The sequence below is a fragment of the Thalassophryne amazonica genome, chromosome 10, assembly GCF_902500255.1.
Source record: "Thalassophryne amazonica chromosome 10, fThaAma1.1, whole genome shotgun sequence".
Classification (NCBI taxonomy): domain Eukaryota; kingdom Metazoa; phylum Chordata; class Actinopteri; order Batrachoidiformes; family Batrachoididae; genus Thalassophryne; species Thalassophryne amazonica.
In genome coordinates, this window is record NC_047112.1 from 53,339,659 (window position 1) to 53,365,098 (window position 25,440).

The 25,440-nt window shown below is 42.3% G+C and overlaps 1 protein-coding gene across 2 annotated transcripts in view; it reads left to right on the top strand.

The window, feature by feature from the left end:
- Positions 1 to 25,440, top strand: part of nr5a2 (nuclear receptor subfamily 5, group A, member 2) — a 176,324-nt gene that overhangs the window by 84,392 nt on the left and 66,492 nt on the right. For both annotated transcript variants that reach the window (XM_034180007.1, XM_034180005.1), the window contains exons 5-6: positions 10,939 to 11,058; positions 22,856 to 23,003. In XM_034180007.1, coding sequence (XP_034035898.1) covers positions 10,939 to 11,058; positions 22,856 to 23,003 — 268 coding nt within the window. The remainder of the gene's footprint in view (positions 1 to 10,938; positions 11,059 to 22,855; positions 23,004 to 25,440) is intronic.

Sequence of the window (25,440 nt, forward strand, 5' to 3'; positions counted from 1 at the left end):
TGTTCCTCTGGGTGTCACCTTGTTGGCAGCGCCTACTTTGCCTACGTTTTGGTTAATCCATAAACAGGGAAAAAAAGTGGAGCATGGGCAAGACCTTGTGTGCCTTGAGCAGGACTCATGAAGCCAAAACACAGCCCTATGTGTCATTGTTACCAAATGTCAAAGCGCATATTAAACAAATATGTAGGACTGCTTTTTTGCATTGACGCAATATCTCTAAAATCAGAAAGGTCTTGTCTCAGAGTGATGCTGAAAAACTAATTCATGCATTTATTTCCTCTAGGCTGGACTATTGTAATTCATTATTATCAGGTTGTCCTAAAAGTTCCCTAAAAAGCCTTCAGTTAATTCAAAATGCTGCAGCTAGAGTACTGACGGGGACTAGAAGGAGAGAGCATATCTCACCCATATTGGCCTCTCTTCATTGGCTTCCTGTTAATTCTAGAATAGAATTTAAAATTCTTCTTCTTACTTATAAGGTTTTGAATAATCAGGTCCCATCTTATCTTAGGGACCTCGTAGTACCATATCACCCCAATAGAGCGCTTCGCTCTCAGACTGCAGGCTTACTTGTAGTTCCTAGGGTTTGTAAGAGTAGAATGGGAGGAAGAGCCTTCAGCTTTCAGGCTCCTCTCCTGTGGAACCAGCTCCCAATTCAGATCAGGGAGACAGACACCCTCTCTACTTTTAAGATTAGGCTTAAAACTTTCCTTTTTGCTAAAGCTTATAGTTAGGGCTGGATCAGGTGACCCTGAACCATCCCTTAGTTATGCTGCTATAGACGTAGACTGCTGGGGGGTTCCCATGATGCACTGTTTCTTTCTCTTTTTGCTCTGTATGCACCACTCTGCATTTAATCATTAGTGATCGATCTCTGCTCCCCTCCACAGCATGTCTTTTTCCTGGTTCTCTCCCTCAGCCCCAACCAGTCCCAGCAGAAGACTGCCCCTCCCTGAGCCTGGTTCTGCTGGAGGTTTCTTCCTGTTAAAAGGGAGTTTTTCCTTCCCACTGTAGCCAAGTGCTTGCTTACAGGGGGTCGTTTTGACCGTTGGGGTTTTACATAATTATTGTATGGCCTTGCCTTACAATATAAAGCGCCTTGGGGCAACTGTTTGTTGTGATTTGGCGCTATATAAAAAAATTGATTGATTGATTGATTGATTGATTGATTGTTACCAAACAAATTAAGCTAACAGGCTAACCTTGGTTCAGGAGTTTTATTAAAGCATATTTTTGGGGACTAGGTGGTTGTTCTCATAACAGTTTGGTTGGGTGTGATTATTAAAAATTATGATAGCCTTATTTCATCAGTAATTGTGTCATTAATATCATTAATCTATCAATAACTGCTAAATGTGCTAATGCATTAGCGTGCAAAATTAAATAACATGAACATTTCACTCGGTGGAAATACTAGAGTGCAGACTTCTTAAATGATCTGCTAGGACAACTAACCACATAACAAGCCATATTATGACATATACAGTATTTGTAATAAAATGCTCAGAAAGGACAGATATGGTCCTCCACAAAAACCAGAAGCCACAGATAGCGGCCTCTGCGGTACCAGAGCTCTGAGACTGAGGTCGGCTTAACGGCACCACATGAGCTGCTGCATAAACTGACCACACCCCTAATTTTGCATAACTTTATGGCTTAAAATGTCTTAAACTAAGTTGTTCACTCACTCATCTTCAATCGCTTACTCCAATTAAGGGTCACGGGGGGGAGGGCTGGAGCCTATCCCAGCAGTCATAGGGCGAGAGGCAGGGTACACCCTGGACAGGACGCCAGTCTGTTGCAGGGCCACATACAGATGAACAAACACATACAGTACACAGCCACACGCACACCTACAAACAATTTAAAATTTTCAATTCACCCAACCTGCATGTCTTTGGATGTGGGAGGAAGCCTGAGCACCCGGAGGGAACCCACGCAAACACGAGGAAAACATACAAACTCCACACAGAAAAGCCACAGATGAGAATCAATCCCATGACCTTCTTGCTGTGAGGCAACAGTGCTAACCACTAATTCACCGTGCTGCCCTAAACTAAGTTGCTATTTTAAAAAAATTCATAGCAGGTACAGTTGTCATGTAGGGAAAACTAGGTATAGAGATGAATGGTATTTTTTTGTACCAGACTGTAAACATGTTGATTTCTGCTCTTAAATTGGACATTTTAACATGGGCTTCTTTGATAGTCTGCTTTCAGAGCCAGACTCAAGCAGCCATTCAAGAAACTGCGGCATTTTCTTCTTTGAATTGTGACTCATTTTTGACAGCCGGAGACTGTTGCTTGGTTTTACATGCATTGGATGCATTAACCCTTTAACATCCACACATTTTTTTCCACAAAGCTTATCTACACATTCCAGTGCTGTGTGGGAGATACTAATTAACCAAGTAACTGAGTTTTATTGCTTCTGCAAAGTTCAGTAAACTACAAAACTGAACTTTGTATTGTCATATTGTGAATATATGAAATCAGAATGGTTTGTAATCAGGCGCTGGCATTCAGCCAGTGTTTTAGTGAGTATACTGGCACATGAATATATAACATTCAGGACTACACCGCATGAAAACATAACACGAATGGGTCATCTAGTTCATGTCAGAAAGTTCACATTATCTGAGGGAACAGGCAGCAGATCTTGTAAGATCAGGCGCCATGGATGTTGCTCATTTGACAGAGCAAAGGAAGAGCTTGTCAGGGAAACAACCCGTGTTGCTGGCACTTAAAAGGTCAGTGAACTGAACACCAACCCATGGCCCATCCTCACGCCTCTCTGTCTGTCACTGGTCCCCCTCATTCAGATGGGTGTCCCTTTCCCCTGCCCTTGCCTAGGCTGCTGTCACCCACCGTCATCCCCTCTGAGCTGCCCCCTTTGATGACCCAGGCCTCATGTCAGAGTAGAGCTTCCAGGCAGGCATGCTGAGAACAGCGCTTTGATGACGCCCTGACACTTGCCAGCACTGCTGACATGTAGTTGGGTCCTTTGAAGAGCCTGGGCCCTCATGCTCCCATCCACACACACACACATACACACACACACACACACACAGTCATTAGATCTGTTTAAGGGGTCTAAAATATACCAGAATACCTTTCTTGACTGTATTCATTGCTCTATTTTTTTATTTATTTTTAATGAAGACATATGAATTTTGCATTCTTCATTCATTCTCTGTTGGCGTAAGTTGCCAAAAATGAAAGAATATCATGGCAAGATCAAGAAAGAGTGCACCATCATTTTAGGAATGTTTAAGAAAGGGGGGCGGGGGGGGGGGGGTGTCACAGCAACCTTGTCATATTTTGTCATTTATCTGCACTGATAAAAGCTGAATATGAAACAAGACTGGAGATTTTTGAAGGACCTTGTATAGTAGTTGCACCACACAGTACCAAATATCAAACTATAAACTTCTCCATCATATTCTGTGAACAGTTTAGTTCAACATGCATAGGACATGCACAATGAGGATAGACCAGTATGTTATTGTACAAGCATGGTTCAAGAAGAAGAAGAAGAAGATAAAATGCTGTGTCTCAATTCAGGGGCCGCATCCTTTGAAGGCTGTGTTCCAGGAAGATCTGGCCTCATTAGCTTATCCCTTACCTCCTCCCAGTGGTGGGCACAGCTGACCAAAAGTTAGCTTTGATAACCATTAATCTGCTAACTGAAAAGTTACCTTTTATAATGCTAAACCAATAAACTGCTAAAGCATTTATCGGAAGTTACAGATAACCGAAAACCGATAACTTTTAGTACTGATTCGGACGCAGCCACATCACATTACACTGTCGGCTTCTGATAAACCAGTTTCACTTTAAGTGCCGCAGGGGTTACTGGGTAAATTCACAGATCAAGTCATTCCCAGGCAGGATCACAAACACAAAAAGAACGCATGAAAAATAAATTAATAAAAAAATAAAACCCCAAACAGTCATCTTCTTTCAAAAGCAGTAAAACACAGTAGTAGAAGTCACAGTTTATCTCAGCATTATATACACGTCATTTACAAACTAAAAGCTGCTGCTACATTCGAAGGCCACAGTCCAAGTTGGTGCCGCTATGACACGTGGTTGACAAATGCAGCCTTTGAAGGATGCACCCCTGAATTGAGACAGCCAAAAAACCATACTATTTCTTCTTCTTCTATCAGGTCATGTTAGGCCAGGTCTAAGACTATGAGCTGGGCTGAACTGTTCTAGGTTCTGAATGAAAAATTACCCAAGTTGACCAATGACCCATCCCTAGCTCTTGAAGCGAGTTGTCTGCCATAGCTAGGTGACACATGTGCATCCCCTTGGCCTCATTCAGTTACTATAGGATTGAGGTACCTGCATGTTGGGTCATGTTCAGTAAAAGTTGTCACACAGTCATGGTGTCATAACATTATCTCACAATGCAAGTATTACACCTGATGTAGGTTTCCCAAAGTAATCACTTATTTGAGACAGTCATTACAACCAAAGATTCTTTAGAATGATCTAGCACCAAAAACATATGAGCTTCCTCATATTAGGTTTTGCCATATGGCTCACAATATGCTAAACTGTTATGAAAGTGTAACACAAAGGTCAATTTTTCAAGTTACATATTTTTATTGCAAACTAGTTTGAAATTGTAGTACACATATATATTCTTTCATAAACCACAAAGCTCAAGATAACTCATTAACTATTAACTTTAAATATTTCACTTTTCCATTATGGAAAAGTGAAATTAATAAGAGTATGGACCCTTGCGGATGTTACAAGGTCTGTTAGAAAAGTATCTGACCTTTTTATTTTTTTTCAAAAACCATATGGATTTTAATCACGTGTGATTGCATCAGCCAAGCTTGAACCTTCGTGCGCATCCGTGAGTTTTTTCACGCCTGTCGTTTGCGTCATTCGCCTGTGAGCACTGGTCCACCCCTCTCGTCGTTTTTTTATTGCGAATAAATGTCTGAACAATTTGGAGCTTTGCTGTATCAATTTGTTTCCAGAAACTGTGAGAGACCTCCAGGTGGACACCATTCGGAAAATTAATATGGCTTTCAGGGACGATTTTGTGGGGATTACACAGATTAAGGAGTGTTACTGCCGCTTTAAGGACGGCCCAAGCGCCGATGGACAGGCTCACACCCCGCTGAAACAGCTAGATCATTTCCAACGTGAAGGCTTTGTTGATCCGGGACGTCGTCTGACTTTCACAAAATGGCAGGAGACGTGGACATCAGCACTTTTTCGGCACACTCCACTGTTACAGGAGTTTTTTTCATGGAAAGAAAAGTGGAGGGACGCGCCACGGAGCCGTTCATTACGCGGCACAAAACCACCTCCATGTTGGTCTCACAGGACGGCTTTCAGGTGGATTTCAGACGGCTGTCAGTTGCTTTTCAGTCGTGTGATTATCCAAGAAATTGTGCATGAGCTGGACATGCCCTAACATGTCCTGTGAGGCTTCATCATGGCGTTGCTTTGCGCCATGTGGCTCCACTGCGACGCGCGGAACTCCGCTCCTCTTTCCATGACAAAACCTCCTGTAACAGTGTATTGTGCCGTTAATTTCTAAACTGGACGCTGTCTTGATCCGGTATGTCATCTGACTAGCACAGGAATTGTGAAAAGACATGGACATCAGCACTTTTTTGGCACATTGAGACAGACATGCGGAGGAGTTCCGCGCGTCGCGGTGGAGCCGCATGGTGCAAATCAACGCCATGATGAAGCCTCACAGGACATGTTGGGTCATGTCCAGCTCATGCTCAATTTCTCGGATAATCACACGACTGAAAAGCAACCGACAGCCGTCTGAATTCCACCTGAAAGCTGTCCTGTGAGACCAACACGGAGGTGGTTTTGTGCCGCGTAATGAATGGCTCCGTGGCGCATCCCTCCGCTTTTCTTTCCATGAAAAAAACTCCTGTAACAGTGGAATGTGCCGAAAAAGTGCTGATGTCCACGCCTTCTGCCTTTTTGTGAAAGTCAGACGACGTCCTGGATCAACAAAGCCTTCATGTTGGAAATGGTCTGGTTGTTTCAGTGGGGTGTGAGCCTGTCGATCGGTGCTGGGAGCGCGGCGCGCTCTCAGCAGTTGTGGGCCATCCTTAAAGCGCCAGTAACACTCCTTAATCTGTGTAATCCCCACAAAATCGTCCCTGAAAGCCATATTAATTTTCCGAACGGTGTCCACCTGGAGGTCTCTCACAGTTTCTGGAAAAAAATTGATGCAGCAAAGCTCCAAATCGTTCATTTATTCGCAATAAAAAAACGACAAAAGGGGTGGACCAGTGCTCACACAAAGCCTACTCACAGGCGAATGACGCAACCGACAGGCGTGAAAAAACTCATGCATGCGCACGAAGGTTCAAGCTTGGCTGATGCAATCACACGTGATTCAAATCCATATGGTTTTTGAAAAAAATAAAAAGGTCGGATACTTTTCTAACAGACCTTATATTTTGGATGGACAATTCTCAGGTTGTTTTCAACTTGATATAATTTCATAATACGCGTATATTTTATACAAATTGACGATGTATATCAGAGAATACATATTTAAAAGTAGAATACCCATCTAAGTGTAAATGTTAGCTATAGTTTATGCGACTTTTAACCATCTATATCTCCCACTTGGTTTTGACAGATGGCGTAATATCCGCAAGGGTCATTTTTAATTTAATTTTTTTTGTACTTGAAATTGACTCAAGGGCCTTTTATTTACTTTTAGTTTTTCATTTCACGGGTTTTCTATTGACTAACACACAATGCAATTGCCTTGAGGTTGGTTTGAAAAAAATATGACCTGGTTGAAAAAGTGAGGTCCGATCGTGTTATAATATATGATAAAAAAAAAAGTGGATTTTCCAAACTTCTTTTCAATTTTTCTTTATTTTATGAGCAATGAAATACACTCAAATTATGCATACTATATATACATTAGTTACATTAGTGTTAACAATAACAAACATTTCTATTCAACAATCCATATTTAATAAACACATTCATGAAGTACCTCAGGTGTAATATAACGGTTTAGCATATTGTGAGCCTTATAAGACAGGAAGTACCAAGATTCTCAGTGTTTGGACCTTTGGCTTCCAGCAATGACTCCTCTCTCCACTGACCTTTTGCCATAAGATCTTCTTTTCAACTCTGACTTGACACCCAGTGTTGCCAGAAATACAATAATTATCCTGTTTGCATTGTTATTTATATTTATTTATCACTTGCATTATGAGGGAACATCAGCTATCACATTTTGGTAATGTTGGCCATTTCTCTGTGCATGATCGAGCATGCAGGTGCCTCAGTGTTGAGGACTGGTATGGCGTCAGATCAGTGACAAAACTCCACTCGCGTAAAAAAGGCGTTCGCGCGGAGATATTAACTGCACGCAGGCAAATAATCACTCCGCGTGCGCAAATTATCAAAGGTGCTGCGCACGAGGACCAGCACTCCCCCCACCTGCTCGAACTTCATTTCTGCGTGCGCGAAGTTTATTTCTGCTCGTGCGCAGAGAATTCCTGCTTGCTCGCTTGAGACTTATGGCACTATGGGGGCGGGATTATGGCACTATGGGGGAGGGAACCAGGTTGGCACTGGCTCTGCTGTGATTGGCCATTTCTGGAGAGCGAGGTTTGATTGACAGCCCTCCTCTGATGCGGAAGTCAGTCGGAGACAACGGCGTTAAGCGATTATCACCTCGTTTCTGCTTAAAACGTCATTCCAGTCATCATCTATCTCAGTGACAGATCTCTGAACCTTCTGTACAACAATCATTGCCACATAAATTCAGCATTACTTCATAACAAATGACAGAAAGTCCTAAATATCACCCCCTGACACTCGTCTGCAGACTTACTCTGTACACCCAAACCGATCAAAGGGAGCATTGTGATTATTAACCATCAGATGACAAATTAAAACTTCTTAAATCACATGTAAACCATGAATTGTTTATTTATGAATCAAATCCAAACAAAACAGGTCCTGTACAAAATCCTGAAATAGCTGTATACACGAAAATACGAATACAAGAACATAAGGGGCTTATTGAATATTATTTACAAATAATAAAAGAAAAGAAAAATATAGGGCAACCAAACATTTACAAATCAAATTTGTCAATAAAAGAAACTACTTTTAAAACATTATTGGATTCAATCAATGATAGAGATTTATAATTAAGTTTGAAGACAAAACCAAACATTACTCACTGGAGAAATGAGTTATACTTAATAATAATAATTGACTACCATGATGGCTTATTTTAAGAAGAAAAAAATATACACTGTGTTCATTTTGTGGCAAACTGTCCCACAAATTACCAAAACTATCAAATAACCTTTTCAGATCATTTGCGTTTCTCTCACCGTTTCATATCAGCGTTTTGGTGTGTACTGCATTTTCTAGCATATAAGTCACACCAGAGTATAGGTCGCATTGGAGTATAACTCACAGCTTTTTTATGTATTATGAGCTCTTTAATTTGTGATTTGTTGTGGTCTACTTTTTATTATTGCCATTTATTCTTTTTTATTTTGTTTGATGCTTTGATTGCTGGGAAGGCTCTATATAAACAGTTTTTTTTCTACTGAATGTGTTTTTTGTTGTTGTTGTTGTTTTGTTTTTTGTTGTTGTTTTTTTGGTGTATAAATTGTACTGGATTATAAATCACAGGACAAACTAGTAAAAAAACAAAAAAAAACAAAAAAAACTTTTACTCTGGAATTTACAATATTTCTGTGCAGGTACTCCTCTGGGTGCCCATGTAAATGGGTGATAGCAATTTTTTTCAATAACACCATTTGCACAACAATTTCTTTCTTAAAAATTGCTTTAAAATTACTTCACAGTACCACAGTCGCTACAATTGCACAACAGAATACACAAGGCATGTAGGCGGGTTGTTGATGACCCCACGCAGGCCGTGTGATTTTGTTTTGGTCCGTTAATGTTATGGCACAGATATTATGTCTGCCTGAAAAGTAAAACAGACACTGTTTGACACCAGGCACCAATCACAAGTCATAACAACCCTAATCTACAAACAATAAGCTGACTTGGCTGCAGCTAGTAAAATGTCAAGGTAATAAAGTGTTCGACTTCTGTTGGCAGACTTTGGTGAGTTGTTGACGTCATTCGCACCTGAAGTTGTTGCAGACTTCAACAAATTGATTGCTGTACAATTTCCACATGGCACAAGTGTAAAAGGACATTCCTTCCTATGTTAATCACGCTGCACCTGCCCGCGCCCCAGAGTTTTAACATTGATCCACATTCCTCAGCCTAAGCGTCTGTTAACTTTTATATTTATTTAAGTTCTCACAGACTGAATAACAACAAAGTTTCACAGTGTGTTCTGAGACATGGTGATACCACAAAGAGTTCAAAGTCTGTTTGGAGAAATAGTGGGAAAAAAAGAGAAGAAAGAACATCTCTTACATTTTCCTCATTCCTTCTGGCTCTATGTGGCCTTTTGTGTGTGTGTGTGTGTGTCTGGATATGCGGAGTAATGATTAACACAGTCACGTATGGGAAGAGACTAGCGGCTACAATGGAGGGGGTTGTTCTACGCACCATTTGACATGCGTCAGCTTCCCAAGCTCACCTGGCAGGTCCCTGGGAGCCAGCGTCTGGCATTCGGGAGGTAAAACCAGCTACTTAATCATTATCAGCTGCGGAATCACTCAAAAACTGCTGGCAACGGGCAAACAGATAAAACCAGCAACATTGTTAAATTGGGCACGTAGCAAAGTGCTTAACGGAGTGTGGAAAGGTTCACATGAGAAAGCTTTGGTCAGTGTGCAGGGGACATGAGAGCTTTGTGTAAAGCTGAAAAAGTGGAATGCAGCTGATCAATAGCAGTTGACCTGTGAACAGGTTTACCTCGCAAACAGCTATTTGTGATAGTTACACGTGAGTAAGCCTGACACCATGCCTCCCTCAACGGTTTTGTTCAGATAATTTAGACATGTTTTCTTAAAACTCTTCATCTTGTGTGCTTCTATCATACTGAAAACATGAAGGGAATAATAATAGTTATAATAATTTTTTATTATCTGCTCTGCAAAATAATAGGAGTTGGACTATCAGCGTGTGGACCAGGGTTTAATTCCAGGTCTGTGCTGTCCTTAGACACAGACAAGAACTTTCATCTGCATTATTCAAGTTCACCCAGTTGTAATTACAATAGCAATAATATGATGGACTGACATCCCACCAAGGGAAGTTATAGACTCTTTTATACTTCTCGATACAGTATCCATGGTTACATACTGGACTGATGGGCCTCCAGGTCTGAACAGGACTTAAAACCAATTCTACCTCAGTGGGTAATGTTGACTACAGGTCTCATAGTAGATGCTGCTCATTTGCACACATGTAAAGGGAATGTTTGGAAGCGCATCTGGCGTTAAACATTTGCCAAATTAACGTGTGGACCCATACCAGATATGCCATGATGACCCGGAGTAAGACCAGGAGCAGCTGACAGAGCTTGCTGATGTTACTGATCTCTGAGTCTTCCTACCGCTTCCATTCTCAAGACAGTGACTCCATGAAATAAAGATCAACTTATCTGCTAATAGACATTCATTGTGAAATATGAAAACAGAAGATTGTACAGTAAACTGGTCAGCATTTCATCTGAATGTATATTTCTTACCAAGTTCTTTGTATGATACAGACAACTATAACAGTCAGTGCAGTGCAATAAATTCTCAGGGATGTGTGGTGTTGATTTTGTTATGAAGCCAATATAACAACCTGAAGTGGTCACAGTGTAAACACAACAAACTCAGACAGCAAAATCCTTACAACTGATGAAACTGTGAAACCACGTAGCTGTACATTATCTCTTAAAGCAGTCATTACAACTTTACTTGACATGGAAGGAAACTGTTTAAACTTTGTGTATTTCTTATGTCTTTGCAACCAGGTGGACGATCAGATGAAGCTGCTACAAAACTGCTGGAGTGAACTCCTCATTCTTGACCACATTTTCCGGCAGGTGGTGCATGCTAAGGAGGGATCCATCTTATTGGTCACCGGCCAGCAGGTCAGTCTTCATGCAACCCCACCAATCCAATTTCTCCTTCCCTGTCTCTGAATACTCAGTATATACTAATAGTTCAGGGTCAACTACCCAACAGTTAGGGTCCCTTCACACTTAGTATGAATAAGTACAACTCAGGGCGAATCACTGCGGAACAGCTTGTATGAGCGAACCATGAAAACATCAAGCAGACGGCCAGGCGTGAACGATGCCGCTGTGACGATTTTGTGCACGCTGGAACACAGTGTGAGCACCTGCAAGATGTGTAACCACGTCACACAGCTGCTGTGAAAATAAATAAATAAAAACATTTTAAAAAATACATGCTGCAACGGTTTCGTGCACACGGGAACACGGTGCGAGCTGCTGTGAAAATAAAAAACATTTGCCACCCACGGGATTAGAACCTGCAATTTCCAAAAGTTCTGATTGTCAGCCAGAAACTTTAGCACTGAACCAGGCACAATGAAAGCAGGCAGACTAACCACTTGTCCACACCCCTGTACAACAATTAAAAATGAAATTAAGTGTTTTACAAATTAATTACCACGATCAAATTTAAGCAGTTGACTATTTTGGCCTTTTGAAGAGTGAATTTGTTTCTTTTGAATTTGTTTCCAAAACCACAGTCACATGCTTCTTGCAGGAAATGAGCAGCATTGACCACTGAGTGACCACTTTGTGACTATATGGCTATGACGCCACGTGCACTCTGATTGGATGATTTCCGTTCTGATATTTTCCCATATCCGACTGTTACCATAACAATCGATCCAGATCACGTATCAGATTTGCGATTTTGTTTAAAATTTTCACAGCACAAAATAAAACAAAACAAAAAGTGAACAAAGAAAATGGAGGAATTAACAGCAAACAAGCTTGAAGTGGACGTGCAAAATGAAATGGAACAAGACGAAAACACAGCTCCCAACAGTCAAGAATAGATTGAAAACTTCATTACAAACCAGAAAGCTAAAAACACGATTACAAAAACGAAGTCGGTCATGAACACACTCCATAAATATCTTAACAGCATCGGAAGAAAATGCACAGATTGAGAGCTTACCAGCTAACTGGACCATCTAGTAAGCAAGTTCTTCATGGAGGTGAAGAAGCCAAACAGGTCTGACTATGACCCACAAACTGTCAGCAGCTTTCATATTCAGGCGATACCGTAAGTTTGCATGTTTATACAAGCAAAGCACCATGCAAGCGGCGCAAGCTTGCTCATGACACAGGGAGTCCCAAAGAGGAAGTGCCAAATTTTTAGTCCACAGTGAAACAGGAAATGTCAAATGTTGAACAGTTCCTGGATCAACACTTTCTGGATGGACAATAGCGAAGATCTCATGGGATCTCGCAGGAATTCACTAGCAAGTTTACATGAAACAGGAAGTGCCAAATTTTGATCCCACAGTGAAACAGGAGATGTCAAATGTTGAACACTTCCTGGATTGACACTTCCGGAATTGACAACAAAGGAGATTGTGTGGGATCTTGTGGGAATTTAGTGGCAAGTTGACATGAAACATTTTCATGAAACAGGAAGTGCCAGATTTTGAGCCCACAGTGAAACAAGAAATGTCAAATGTTGAACACTTCCTGGAGCTACAGCAGAGGATATTAACCTGTTCTTCATTATGTTGTTTTTGCACTGGTATGTTTATCCTCTGTAAGGTTTTTGTGTAACTTTTTGTTTATCTCAATTTAAAAAAAAAAAAGAGAAGAAAATTTTTAAAAAGAGAAAGAGGAGATCTCGCATGACTAGAGAAGATCGTGCAGGAATTCAGCGCACAGTTGAGACTGAAACAGGAAATGCTAAATGTTGAGTCAACATTAATTCTGGGAATGCTAAAGTGAGAGGCAGCATGCACCTTGACAGGAAATGAGGTCAGCCAGTGACTATGGAGTGTGTAAATTGCATGAAGTTTTTAGCCATGCTAATGCTCCCCTAGAAGCATTTACTAAAAATAAAGTGTGAAGGACCTAAATGAGATGGTGAGGGATTTCCAGCCATGTGAGACGCAAATTTTAAAAGTTGCTTAAAATGGCGGGGGTTAAGAGGGCCATAGTTGGGAGGGGGGGGTTGGGTGGTAAAGCTCCCCCAGAAGGTGATGGCTTTTAGTCATGCTAATGCTCCCCAGAAGCATTTACTGAAAAAAATTCTAAAGGACCTAAATGGCATGGTGCAATGCTGAAGTGCTATGTTCGTTCATGTCTGCGACATATACATATTATATACATATAATAGCCATATAATAAACAAATTATTAACCTTGGTTGCTCGGTCTGTATGGGAATATCAGACCTCTGTGTTTTTTGCATGGACCTCACTGCACTCAGTCCATACTGTCAACATCTCGATCTGATATTTACCTGCGCTATATATATATATATATATATATATATATATATATATATATATATATATATATATATATATATATATGGGGGGTGATATTTCTGACATATTTCACAATATGTTTGTGACATCATTATACCCTTACTTGCTTTATTGATTGATATAAGCTTTACATCATCTCTCACGCCCTATTGGTTACAGAGATATACTGGAAAATGTGTTTCTTGGAGATGATTGGAAAAATCAGATAGGGATGGGGAGGAGAAGTGATAGAGATGGCAGCAAACCAGTGAAGTGATGAAGCAAGAAGTGAGTCGAAAAAAGTGGAGGAAGAAAATCACAGGAAAACAAGGAGGAGGAGGAGAGGCTGATAGTCTGGGGAGGTGCAGGATGGTAATTCAGTTTGCATTTTGTGGTTAATGAACAGATGGTAACGAAACAATTCATTATCTCCCATTATTCTCTGCCTGGCCAGTGTGACAACACAGCAATGACACATGGGATATTTAGAACACAAAAGCAAGGTTTGAGTGTTGGAGCAACATAAAGTACGGTGCATCAACCAGTCACATATTTTTAATGAAGGTGATTACTTCACTGGAATTTGTAGGATTTGCCTGCCATTTAGCTTGTTAAAATGCTGATCTGTCGTATCATGATAGATGGTTCCTTTTAAGAGGTGGTAATGGACTGTCTACTTAGGTGGTTGCTAGGATCCAAGGCATTTCTGTAGTGTGGATGCTAAGCTGATTCAGATTTGAATCCATCAAGTATCTCATTAATATGTATTTTCTGAAGTATAAGTCACACCTTTTTACTGTATTATTACCTCTTTAAATTGTGATTTTTTTTTCATGCAGTGTTGTAGTATACTTTTGTATTGGAATTTCATTATTTTATTCTAGGAGTTTATCTTGTTTAGTGCTTTGATTCCTGGGAAAGCTCTATGTAAACAGTTATTTTAATTACTAGCAGTGGTATCTGTCTTCGTATGAGTAAAGAGTAGTTACCAAGTTGAAAGCATTTGTTGTTAAAAAATAATAGGCACAACATTGGAATCAGCACATCAAGATGCCGATTTTAGGCTAGAAATACATAAACTACAGCACTCTTTCACTCTTTTAAAACTACTGTATAATTGTGCCAAAATTATCAATTCGGTGCTATTACCTAATAGTGTTGATATTTTAGATTTATTTTATGTTATTGTTTCACTGTCTGTATTGTATTGACTTAGAAAAATTAATGCTTTGATTCCACACACTCCAACACAGTTGGTGGCAGTATGTACCCTCAAACTGGTTTTTGATTTGACGATGAACACAAAGAAGAATTTTTTTTTTGGGGGGGGGGGTGCTTAATTTATAAGCATTAAGTATATTGTCAGGCTGTGGCTGTTGAAAGCAACAAGGTGAGCACATAAAAGCAGTGATTTATGGTGCTTTTAAGTGTTCATGTGTATTCAAAATGTCATCTTCTACATGGGTTGCCGTGGAATTTACCCAAGCGCCCTCTGGTGGCCGTTTTTGGTGAATGAAAACATCGCCGACCACAATACAAATACATGTAATTTGGTCAGTTTTCAAGACTCATCAATAAAGCCAATTTAGTGTACAATGGTTCATTTCAGCTTAGCTTGGTGTGTAAATCTCACCGTTAGAGACAAAGAAAAACCATCTGATTTCAAAAGACAATCAATGCAGCCCGAGCTTGTTTTCATTGGGCAGCCAGTCGTGGAAGTACGAATTCTCGCCTTCGGATTCGGCACTTTGCCAGAAGTGACGTGTCTCCGCGGCAACCCATAGTGAGATGCTAACGGCTAATGTTAGCGTGAACAAACGTCTCCCGTGTAAGCATTCTATGACACATATCTGTAATAATATGCTTTGTTATGCTGTTATTTGGTGTAACGGATCTTGTCTAAGAAGCGTGTGCTGCAGTTTTTTTTTTTTTGTTGTTGTTTTTTGTCGAGTGAGGTCACGGCTTCCGGCACACACACAGAGTCAGAGAACCACACACATAAAGTGCTTTATATATATGTTTATTATTAATAACAAACTTGTGATTTTTCAGTTATTATTTATTTCAGTTGCACCAGAGTATAAGTTGCAGGACCTTCCACATTAGTAAAAAAAATAAAATAACCCACTACTTAGGCTCCATTTAAAAAAAAAAAATCATTAGTTTATCATCCGTGACATCAGAAAAAAGTGGTGAGAGTGGCCACTTTTTTTTTTTCTCAGAAACAGGTACATACAATGTCATTTAAAATCTGAAAAAAAGACACATACAGCACCTGCATACCAAGCGAGGAACTGAAAATATAATTTTTGTAAATAAAACTTGTTTCCGTGTTGAATACAGTCAGTGTACTGCACAACAGTAGCGTGATAAACAAACATCATACTGTGTGTGAGTGACACGAGCAACTGACTGTGTGGTTGTCAATAACAGTCTTTGTCCAAAGCATCCTCGCCACCTAGTGGACGTGCCAGTTCTTGCACCAGCTGCAGCGGCGTCAATGAAATTAGCCAAAAAAAAATGATGCGGACCAATTTCGGCATATGAGCAGAGATGACAAACTAATGTTTGCTTGTTTGTTTTTTTAATGTGGCCTTATAATCTGGAAAATATGGTAAATTCACCCCACGTTGAGTTCTCAAACTTCCAATGGTTCTGTGAGAATGGGGTTCCGTGATCTCACCGTCTTCTAACGCAGTTTCATTTGCTGGAAAGACAATCTAATGTGATAATGTAACAAGACATTTGCACTGAGAGCTGCTGTGCGAACACACTGGCAGATATTTTTCCTTCCTGTGAGTGTGGATAACACCAATAATCCATTTCAGTCTTGCTGAGTTGTGAAAGAAATTTGTGCTATGAACAGGTTTGCTGTCACACAGCAGTGAAACGCTGAATTTAAAAGCTGTCATTTCTCGTCTGTCTTGGTTGTTCACTTGTCCTTGCTTGCTAATTTGGGCCTTTCTGCCTTTGCGTCTGTCTAATGTCAGATGGCCATGAGTGTTTGCACTTTCGTGTCAAAGAAAGGGGGCATGTTCTTTCTTCTCTCAAAGGATCAAACACAAAAATGCAACACGTCAAAGCATAAAATGGCAAAGCTCAAGCTGAAGTGGTGAATCATTAAAGTGAGTTGGGGGGGGGGTGCATGAAAAATTTCACAGTGTGACTTTCATGGTGTGCATGAAATTCAAATTGCACAGAATGACAAAAACAGACATTTAGCCGGTCACATATTTCTGCACTTCTTAACAAGGTGGATTTTCCAGCGTATATATTCTGCAAACATCAAAGCCTCCCATGAATCAAACTGATGTCACTGTCCGCCGTCAGCTTTAATATTCAGCTCAGCTCATTCATTGTATTCATGATGTTGAAGATGTGAAGGTTTATTCGCATATTTACTATCTATATCTCTTCAGGAGAGATAATAAAGAAGTATTGATTGATTGATTGACACTCAGGTCACCAGGTTTAGTGCTAAGTCTGCTATCGTGACATTATAGTGGGTTTTTTTACCCCCTCTCTCTTTTTACTTAAGGCAAGGAGGCAATAACCCAAGGCATCACTATCAACAGTCCAATCCTTCAATGAAGTTATTTCATGCACAGTTGATTTTATGTAAATTGATTGACACCTTGGAAGGGGGCATTGTCTGCTTTGCACGGAGTCATAACTCTGAATGTCTCGAAGGTGGTGATGAAGGATAGAGTTGGAGACGGAGGGGTAAAAAAGGAAAGGGCAGCGAAGATGACAGAAAAATATTGTTGACAGTTTGCTTTCAGGCTGTCCAAAGAGAAACAGGCTTCAATCACCCCATTTACACAATAAATAAATTCCATGTCTTCGTCTGTTTTTAATTGCAAATGGAAGCTCAAAGGGACCTTCTTCCTCCCTGAGCTTTAGGAACTGCGCATGCCAACAACTCCCTTCCCCTGGAAACCCTAGCGCAGTCAATTATGGTAATGAATTGTCAATAAATATAAAAATTTAATATGGTCCTGCTTACCATGAGTGGCAGCTAAGGACTTGCCTCCTAGACAAATCTGCTGTGGCTGCAAATATGAAGAGCAAAAAGGAGTGTGTGCACTGAAAGGAGGACGAAACAGAAGTGAACAGTGAGAAAAGGAATGCCTGCCGATGTGCTTTTTGGACTACATGTATATGCATCAGTGGTATGACTGAAAATTTACTGAGTGCTCAACATGTCTGCTGTGTATGAACAAAGAAGTCAGATGTGCCAGTTCCAGTCAGTCAGAGGTGAAGTCTCAGAGCATCTTTTGACGCCCACAACATGCTGTCGTAAAAAAAAACTGTTAAAATGCAGAAACCTACTGCCTGCAGCGACTGTTTTTACATATCTGCCAGTGTGTGTCTGGAAAAGCATGCTCCAGCACACAGATGAAAGCTTTTTGCTGCACGTTAAGGGCATAGGGCAGCAGGTACGGGGGTAAAAGCATTGTAGTGATGCTAGTTTGAAGGGCCAGTAAGCAGGCCAAAGTTTTTTAAGTAAGGTAACAGCACCAGCTGCCTTTACTGACAACATCACCCTGCTGCAGGCACATGATGATACAATACCATGACAGCACAGATACAGGTCAAGTCAGGTCAGGCAGCATACGTGGGTGATGCGCGTCACTGCATTTGATGATTGCGTGGCAATCATCCTGGCAAACACCTGGTTCATCTCCACTTCTATCTGCTGTAGCAAGTCAATTTGTGGGCAGCTCATTGGAGTTTTTCAGTTGCTAGGGGCCTCAACACTGAGGCACCTACACGTTGGATCATGCCAAGAGAAGCACAACACCTAAGCACAGCTGATGTTTCTGTTGGGAAGGTGTAGTGACACGGACCCACAATAGGGGGCATAAATGAACGGACAATGAAAATGCCAAAAGATAATTTAATGTTGTGAAACGTGCACAACGAAATACAGATACCACTTTTAGGAAACAGTCAATTAAACAATAGGTGACGTGTGGGCAGGCTCGAGGATAGGAGACGCCTGTCCAGAGAAGAGTCGGCCCCCACACGATTTCCACTGCCAGTGGAGACCTGCAACACACTGGAGCCGCCAAGTCCTGAGTCCCCAGGTGGCCACCGCCTCCAGTTGTCGGATCGGGTACTGCTGGCAGGAAGCACAAACAGATTACGTGGGTGTGTGAAACACCCAGCAACAGTCAGCAACTCACAGTTCTTTCTGGAGTGACAAGTCATTCACTCTCAGGTAGCATGAACACCAGTTCGTGCAGTGCCTACTGAACATGAAGAAATTTAGGAGCGGAATCGCCGACTCCTCCAAATTTCCAACACACCAGCTCCAAGCTGTTAGGTACGGTAGGTTACGACTGCAAACAGGTTAGCATTCAATATGTGCGTATGGCACAGACAAAGGCTGAGAAGGTTACCTGTAGGGTAAGCAGATTTCTCGGCAGAGATGTGGTGTCTCCTCCAGGCTTTTATGGTAATGCTGATTAAGGTGAATGGTGACAGCTGTCAGTTCCGGGCTCCTGGGGCTCCCCTGCGGCGGCTGCGCCCTCTGGTGCCTGAAGCCCGCCTTCAGGCAGGGCACCCTCTGGTGGTGGGCCAGCAGTACCTCCTCTTCTGGCGGCCCAGACAACAGGACCCCCCCCCCCCCCCCCCAACGGGTGCCTGCTGGCGCCCGACCAGGCTTATCGGGATGCTGCTGGTAGAAGTCGGCCAGGAGGGCCGGGTCCAGGATGAAGCTCCTTTTCACCCAGGAGCGTTCTTCAGGTCCATAACCCTCCCAGTCCACCAGATATTGGAATCCCCGGACCCTCCGATGAACATCCAGGAGCCTGCAAACCGTCCATGCAGGCTCACCGTCAATGATGCGGGCAGGAGGCAGCGCTGGTCCGGGGGTGCAGAGGTACAAGGTGTGACATGGCTTGATCCTAGAAACATGAAAAACTGGATGTATCCGCAGTGAAGCTGGTAACCTCAGCTTCACTGCGGCTGGGCTGAGGACTTTGATGATGGGAAATGGTCCGATGAATTTGTCTTTCAATTTCTGGGATTCAGTGTGCAGAGGAATGTCATTGGTAGAAAGCCATACCTCCTGCCCAGGCTGGTATGCAGGAGCCGGGGTACGCCGGTGGTCTGCATGGTCCTTAGCCCTCGTCCGGGCTTTCAGAAAGGCAGAGCGGGCTGTGTGTCACACCCGACGGCACCTCCTGAGGTGGGCCTGGACCAAGGGGACCTCGACCTCTCCCTCTATGGCTGGGAACAATGGGGGCTGGTACCCCAAACACGCCTCGAAGGGGAGAGGCCGGTCGCGGAGGAGATTTGGCTATTGTGGGCGTACTTGATCCAGGCCAGATGTTGACTCCAGGCCGTCGGGTGCACGAACATCACACACCGCAGGGCCTGTTCCAGATCTTGATTCGCCCGCTCTGCCTGTCCATTTGTCTGGGGGTGGTACCCGGACGAGAGACTCACAGTGGCCCCCAGTTCCCTACAGAAACTCCTCCAGACTTGCGAGGAGAACTGGGGACCACGATCCGAGACAATTTTCATGGGGATACCATGCAGACGCACGACGTGGTGGACCAGGAGGTCTGCAGTCTCCTGGGCAGTCGGGAGCTTCGGGAGGACTACGAAGTGGGCTGCCTTGGAGAACCGGTCTACTATCGTCAGGATGACGGTCATACCCTGGGACGCAGGGAGACCCGTGACAAAGTCCAGGCCTATGTGGGACCAGGGGCGACGTGGCACGGGCAGCGGCTGGAGGAGTCCCTGTTCCTTCTTATGATCTGCCTTGCCCCTGGCACAGGTGGTGCAGGCCTGGACGTACTCCCGGACGTCGGCTTCCATTGATGCCCACCAGAAGCGCTGCCGGACCACTGCCATGGTTCTTCGCACCCCTGGGTGACAGGAGAGCTTGGAACCGTGACAGAAGTCCAAGACCGCAGCTCTAGCTTCTGGTGGGACGTATAGTCTGTTCTTTGGTCCAGGGCCTCCCAGATGGTCTTCGCCATGTCCCAGGTGAAGGTTGCGACGACAGTGGACTCGGGGATGATGGTGTCCAGTGGATCCGACAGCTCTGGCTTGACCTCCTCTTCATGCACCTGGGACAGTGCATCGGACAGTTGGTTCTTGGTCCCGGGGTGATACGTAATCTGGAAGTCAAACCGACCGACGAACAGTGACCAACGGGCTTGCCTGGGGTTCAGACGCTTAGCGGTCCGGATGTAGTCCAGGTTCTGATGGTCCGTGAAAACCGTGAAAGGCACCGCAGCTCCCTCCAACAGGTGTCTCCACTCCTCAAGAGCCTCCTTCACCGCTAGGAGTTCCCGATTGCTGATGTCATAGTTCCGTTCTGCCGGGGTCAACCTGCGGGAAAAATAGGCACAAGGGTGGAGGACCTTATCGGACTCCCTGCTCTGGGACAGCACGGCTTCTATCCCTGAGTCAGAGGCATCCACTTCAACTATAAACTGGCGATTGGGATCGGGCTGCACCAGAACCAGTGCAGTCGAGAACCGGCGTTTCAACTCCCTAAACGCGGCTTCGCACCGATCCGACCAAGTGAAGGGGACTTTAGTGGAGGTTAGGGCCGTCAGGGGGCTAACTACCTGACCCATCTTCAATGCTCTTACTGAGGGAAGGAGGTTGTTTGCCAAAATCTCGCAATACATGACCCCATCCATCCTCCCTTCAATACGGTGCAGTCGTCCTGTCCCCTTTGCAGAAGAGCACCCCCAGAGTATGATGTTTCCACCCCTATGCTTCATGGTTGGGATGGTTTTCTTGAGGTTGTTCTCATCCTCTAAACATGGTAAGTGGAGTTGATTCCAAAAAGCTATTCTGGTCTCATCTGACCACATGACCTTCTCCCATGCCTCCTCTGGATCACTCAGATGGTCACTGGTGAACTTCAAACGGGCCTGGACATGTGCTGGCTTGAGCAGGGGGACCTTGCTGCCCTGCAGGATTTTAAACCATGACAGCATCATGTGTTACTAATGTAATCTTTGTGACTGTGGTCCCAGCTCTCTTCAGGTCATTGACCAGGTCCTCCTGTGTAGTTCTGAGCTTTCACAGAATCATCCTTACCCCACAAAGTGAGATCTTGCATGGAATCCCAGACCGAGGGAGACGGACAGTCATCTTGTGTTTCTTCCACTTTCTAATAAATAATCATAACAGTTGTTGTCTTCTACCAAGCTGTTTGCCTGTTGTCCTGTAGTCCATCCCAGCCTTGTGCAGGTCTACAGTTTTGTCCCTGGTGTCCTTAGACAGCTCTTTGGTCTTGGCTATGGTGGACAGGTTGGAGTGCGATTGATTGAGTGTGTGAACAGGTGTCTTTTATACAGGTAACAAGTTCAAACAGGTGCAATTAATACAGATAAAAAGTGCAGAATCAGAGGGCTTCTTAAAGAAAAATTAACAGGTCTGTGTGAGCCAGAATTCTTGCTGGTTGGTAGGTGTTCAAATACTTCTTTGCAGCAGTAACATACAAATAAGTTATTAAAAAATCATACATTGTGATTTCTGGATTTTTGGGTTTTTTTTAGATTATGTCTCTCACAGTGGACATGCACCTAAGATGAAAACTTCAGACCCCTCCATGATATCTAAGTGGGAGAACTTGCAAAACCGCAGGGTGTTCAAATACTTAAGTATTCACATTTTGCAATTAACAGTTTGCGGATAATTTACGAGTTGCAGCTGATTAATGTTTTGGGGTTAACACAGGGCCCTTACTTTTTAGGGAAAAACAATGGCATGGGTTTGAGGCCCTTTCTTTCTCAGGCGTTTTCACAGTTATTATGAAGTATGAAAGGAAATAGCAGAGGCACACACCAAATAAAAGCTGCTCAGACAAAAACTGAAATCTAAGAATATTGTGGACTGCACCTTGGGGTGCCTTTGCCACTCAGCTACCAGCAAAGCTGGCATTCAGAAGTGGCACTCAATGATGACAGCATATTTGTATTGAATAATTTACATAAGGGATTTATTTTGAAAAATCCAATGTTTATTTTTGCTATTCAAGATAAAATATAATTTCAATATAATTTGTCATTTACTGAAATAAAATAATGTTTTTTCAGTTATAATTTGTCTGCAGCTCATTCTGATTTTTAAAAAATGGGAGAAAATTGAATTGTGAACACAGAATTATATTGAATCATGAGTTAAGTGTATCATTACCCCCCACCACCACCACCAACACACACAGGCACACTCAGAATTTCAGAGTTTGCTTCTCTTACCAAGTTAACATACATTCTGACCAGCTGTAGACCACTGCTCCACCTGCTGGTTCACCTGCTGCTTCAGCTCAGTCTCAGATGGGCTGCCAAGATGACGTCGTACAGCAAGCACTCCCATTAGCCTCGCTTTATAAAAGCATTTTGTTGCTTCCTTTCATCCCTTGCTTCCTCTGTATTCCAGGTGGACTATGCAGTGATCGCTTCGCAGGCGGGAGCCACCCTCAACAACCTGTTGAGCCATGCCCAGGAGCTAGTTGCCAAACTTCGCTCCCTGCAGCTGGACCAACGGGAGTTTGTCTGCCTCAAGTTCCTGGTTCTTTTCAGTCTGGGTGAGTGGGCACTGTGTGTGCATCTGAGGAATAGCAAAACACAATAAAAATACAGTCCACATTTATTGCCATGCCTTTATCAGAGCATCTAGGGCAATCCAGGGCCATCAAGGACAAAGACACTGCAGGTTTTCCTTATAACCAGTTGCTCAGCAGGTGGTCTTACTGCTGAACATCTCACCTCAACTTAAAGTCCTGACCATCTATGAGATCATATGCTGAGGTGACTGGTAGCCACAAAAACCTTCAGTGTCTTCTTGGCCCTCCATACCCTCCCCTGATCCAGGGGAAAGGACCGGTCTACTGATGCAAGAGTTCTTGCAATGTGTCAGTTCAGTAATTTGACAGATCAGAATGAGAATGTGTTGGAGACATTGAAGGGAATAAAAGCAGTAAGAGTCAATGGTATGAGCAGTGGTGGGCACAGTTCCACTAATCTGCTAACTGCCAGTGATGCCGGTAACGCGTTACTCTAATCTAACCACTTTTTTTAGTAACGAGTAATCTAACGCGTTAATCTTTCCAAATCAGTAATCAGATTAAAGTTATTTCTCCAAGTCACTGTGCGTTACTATTATTTTTACATTGTGGGTCATAGCAGCATTAAACTTGGTCCGTGGGCAGGAGGTTGGAGTTCAACTGAACTGCCCACTTTAAGCGAGCTGTGAGCTTTTCAACCGTGGTTTTTTGCAGCAGCTACGACTTGTCCTCACCTCTTAAAGCGCGGTGACAACAGCACACCTGCACTGAGCTTTACAAAGACATTTTTATGCTTTTTTTTCTCCTTTATTTAGAATTCTGAGCTCAGCTGCTCCGTATCTGCTGCTAAAAACAGCGTCAACAACTAACACTATTTTCCACTCAAATGCACCTAAACTCTCTTTCTGAGGACCACATGATGTGAAAACACAATAAAACTTTCTTACCTGTAAATCTGGTCATGTTTTCTGCATAAATAAATGTTATCCATTCTTTGTGCTCAAACGCCAAAGCAGGGGTGAATCCAGATAGAATGGGGGCGTGGGGCAGGGATGTGCCCCCCCACAACACCCCTAGACTAAAGGTCCAGTTTTGAAGTCGTTTTTTTACTACAACTACTAATACTACTTAAAATAATAATAATTTCGACAAGTAAAATGTTTAGAGAGAATTTAAATGTTAGAATGAATTTAATTGTTACATTTATAAACAATGTAGGTTAGTAATTGCAAGTTTTACTGTTACAGTGCTGTCAACAGTTAAATATGAGGTCAAGAAAGAGGTCTTTATTTTACTTTTTATAAAACAAGTATTTATTTTCATTGAAGTCAAGAAAGGGTGACTATAAAGTGAGTTTTGGCAAAACAGGTATCATTGTCATGTTGAGGTGGCAGAGGGTTGTTGTTGGCAGCTGGGGAAAGTAACTAAAAAGTAACTAGTAATCTAACTTAGTTATTTTTCCAACTGAGTAATCAGTAAAGTAACTAAGTTACTTTTTCAAGGAGTAATCAGTAATCAGTAATTGGATTACTTTTTCAAAGTAACTGTGGCAACACTGCTAACTGCTAATTATCAAAGCTAACTTTTTTGTTAGTGGATTCGCTTTTCAGCTGACTTCAAAAACCATCAGCGGACCAATTAGCTTCCAATAAATTTAGTTCCAATAACTTTTAGACCACTGATGTTTTGTTACATAGTTAGTAACAGTGAAAAACATTTAGAAACCCTGTTGGCTTCTATCTGCTATGTATTTTGCAGCAGTGAGGGAGCTGAGAAGAGCTGAGTTCAACTATACCCCAGCAGAAGGAGCCTGGCTGCTATGCTGCTGCTGCTGCAAAAAAAAAAAAAAAGAAAAAAAGAAAAGAAAAGTCATTTCCCTTTATAACATACAGCAGTCCAGCCGTGAGGCCAAAGTCCTCAAAAGGAAAGCAGGTTTGACTTATAGTTTTGATTTATAAACCAAATCAATCTGGATAGTTTAACTACATTAAAGTCAAGTCTGTCATTTGTACAAAGTGAAAATATAACACATGTCTTTTAATTTGAAAATAATGCACAAATTCTGAAGTTTTAAACATTAGCACACACAGATGCCAAACTGCAGTATGGGTAAACTGAGCCTGCGATCACTGATTGATTGATATTATAGGTAAAAACAAACACACAACTTAACATGTGTGTTGGATTTTTTAAATAAATCTGTATTTGTAAAATATGTCATTTTTTGTCATATGTCATATGTCATTTGACCTCTAATTTCCTGCTTTTAAACTCAGATAAAGCTGAAGTTATTGTACTTGGCCCCACAAATCTTAGAAACATGGTGTCTAACCAGATCCTTACTCTGGATGGCATTACCCTGACCTCTAGTAATACTGTGAGAAATCTTGGAGTCATTTTTGATCAGGATATCTCATTCAATGCGCATATTAAACAAATATGTAGGACTGCTTTTTTG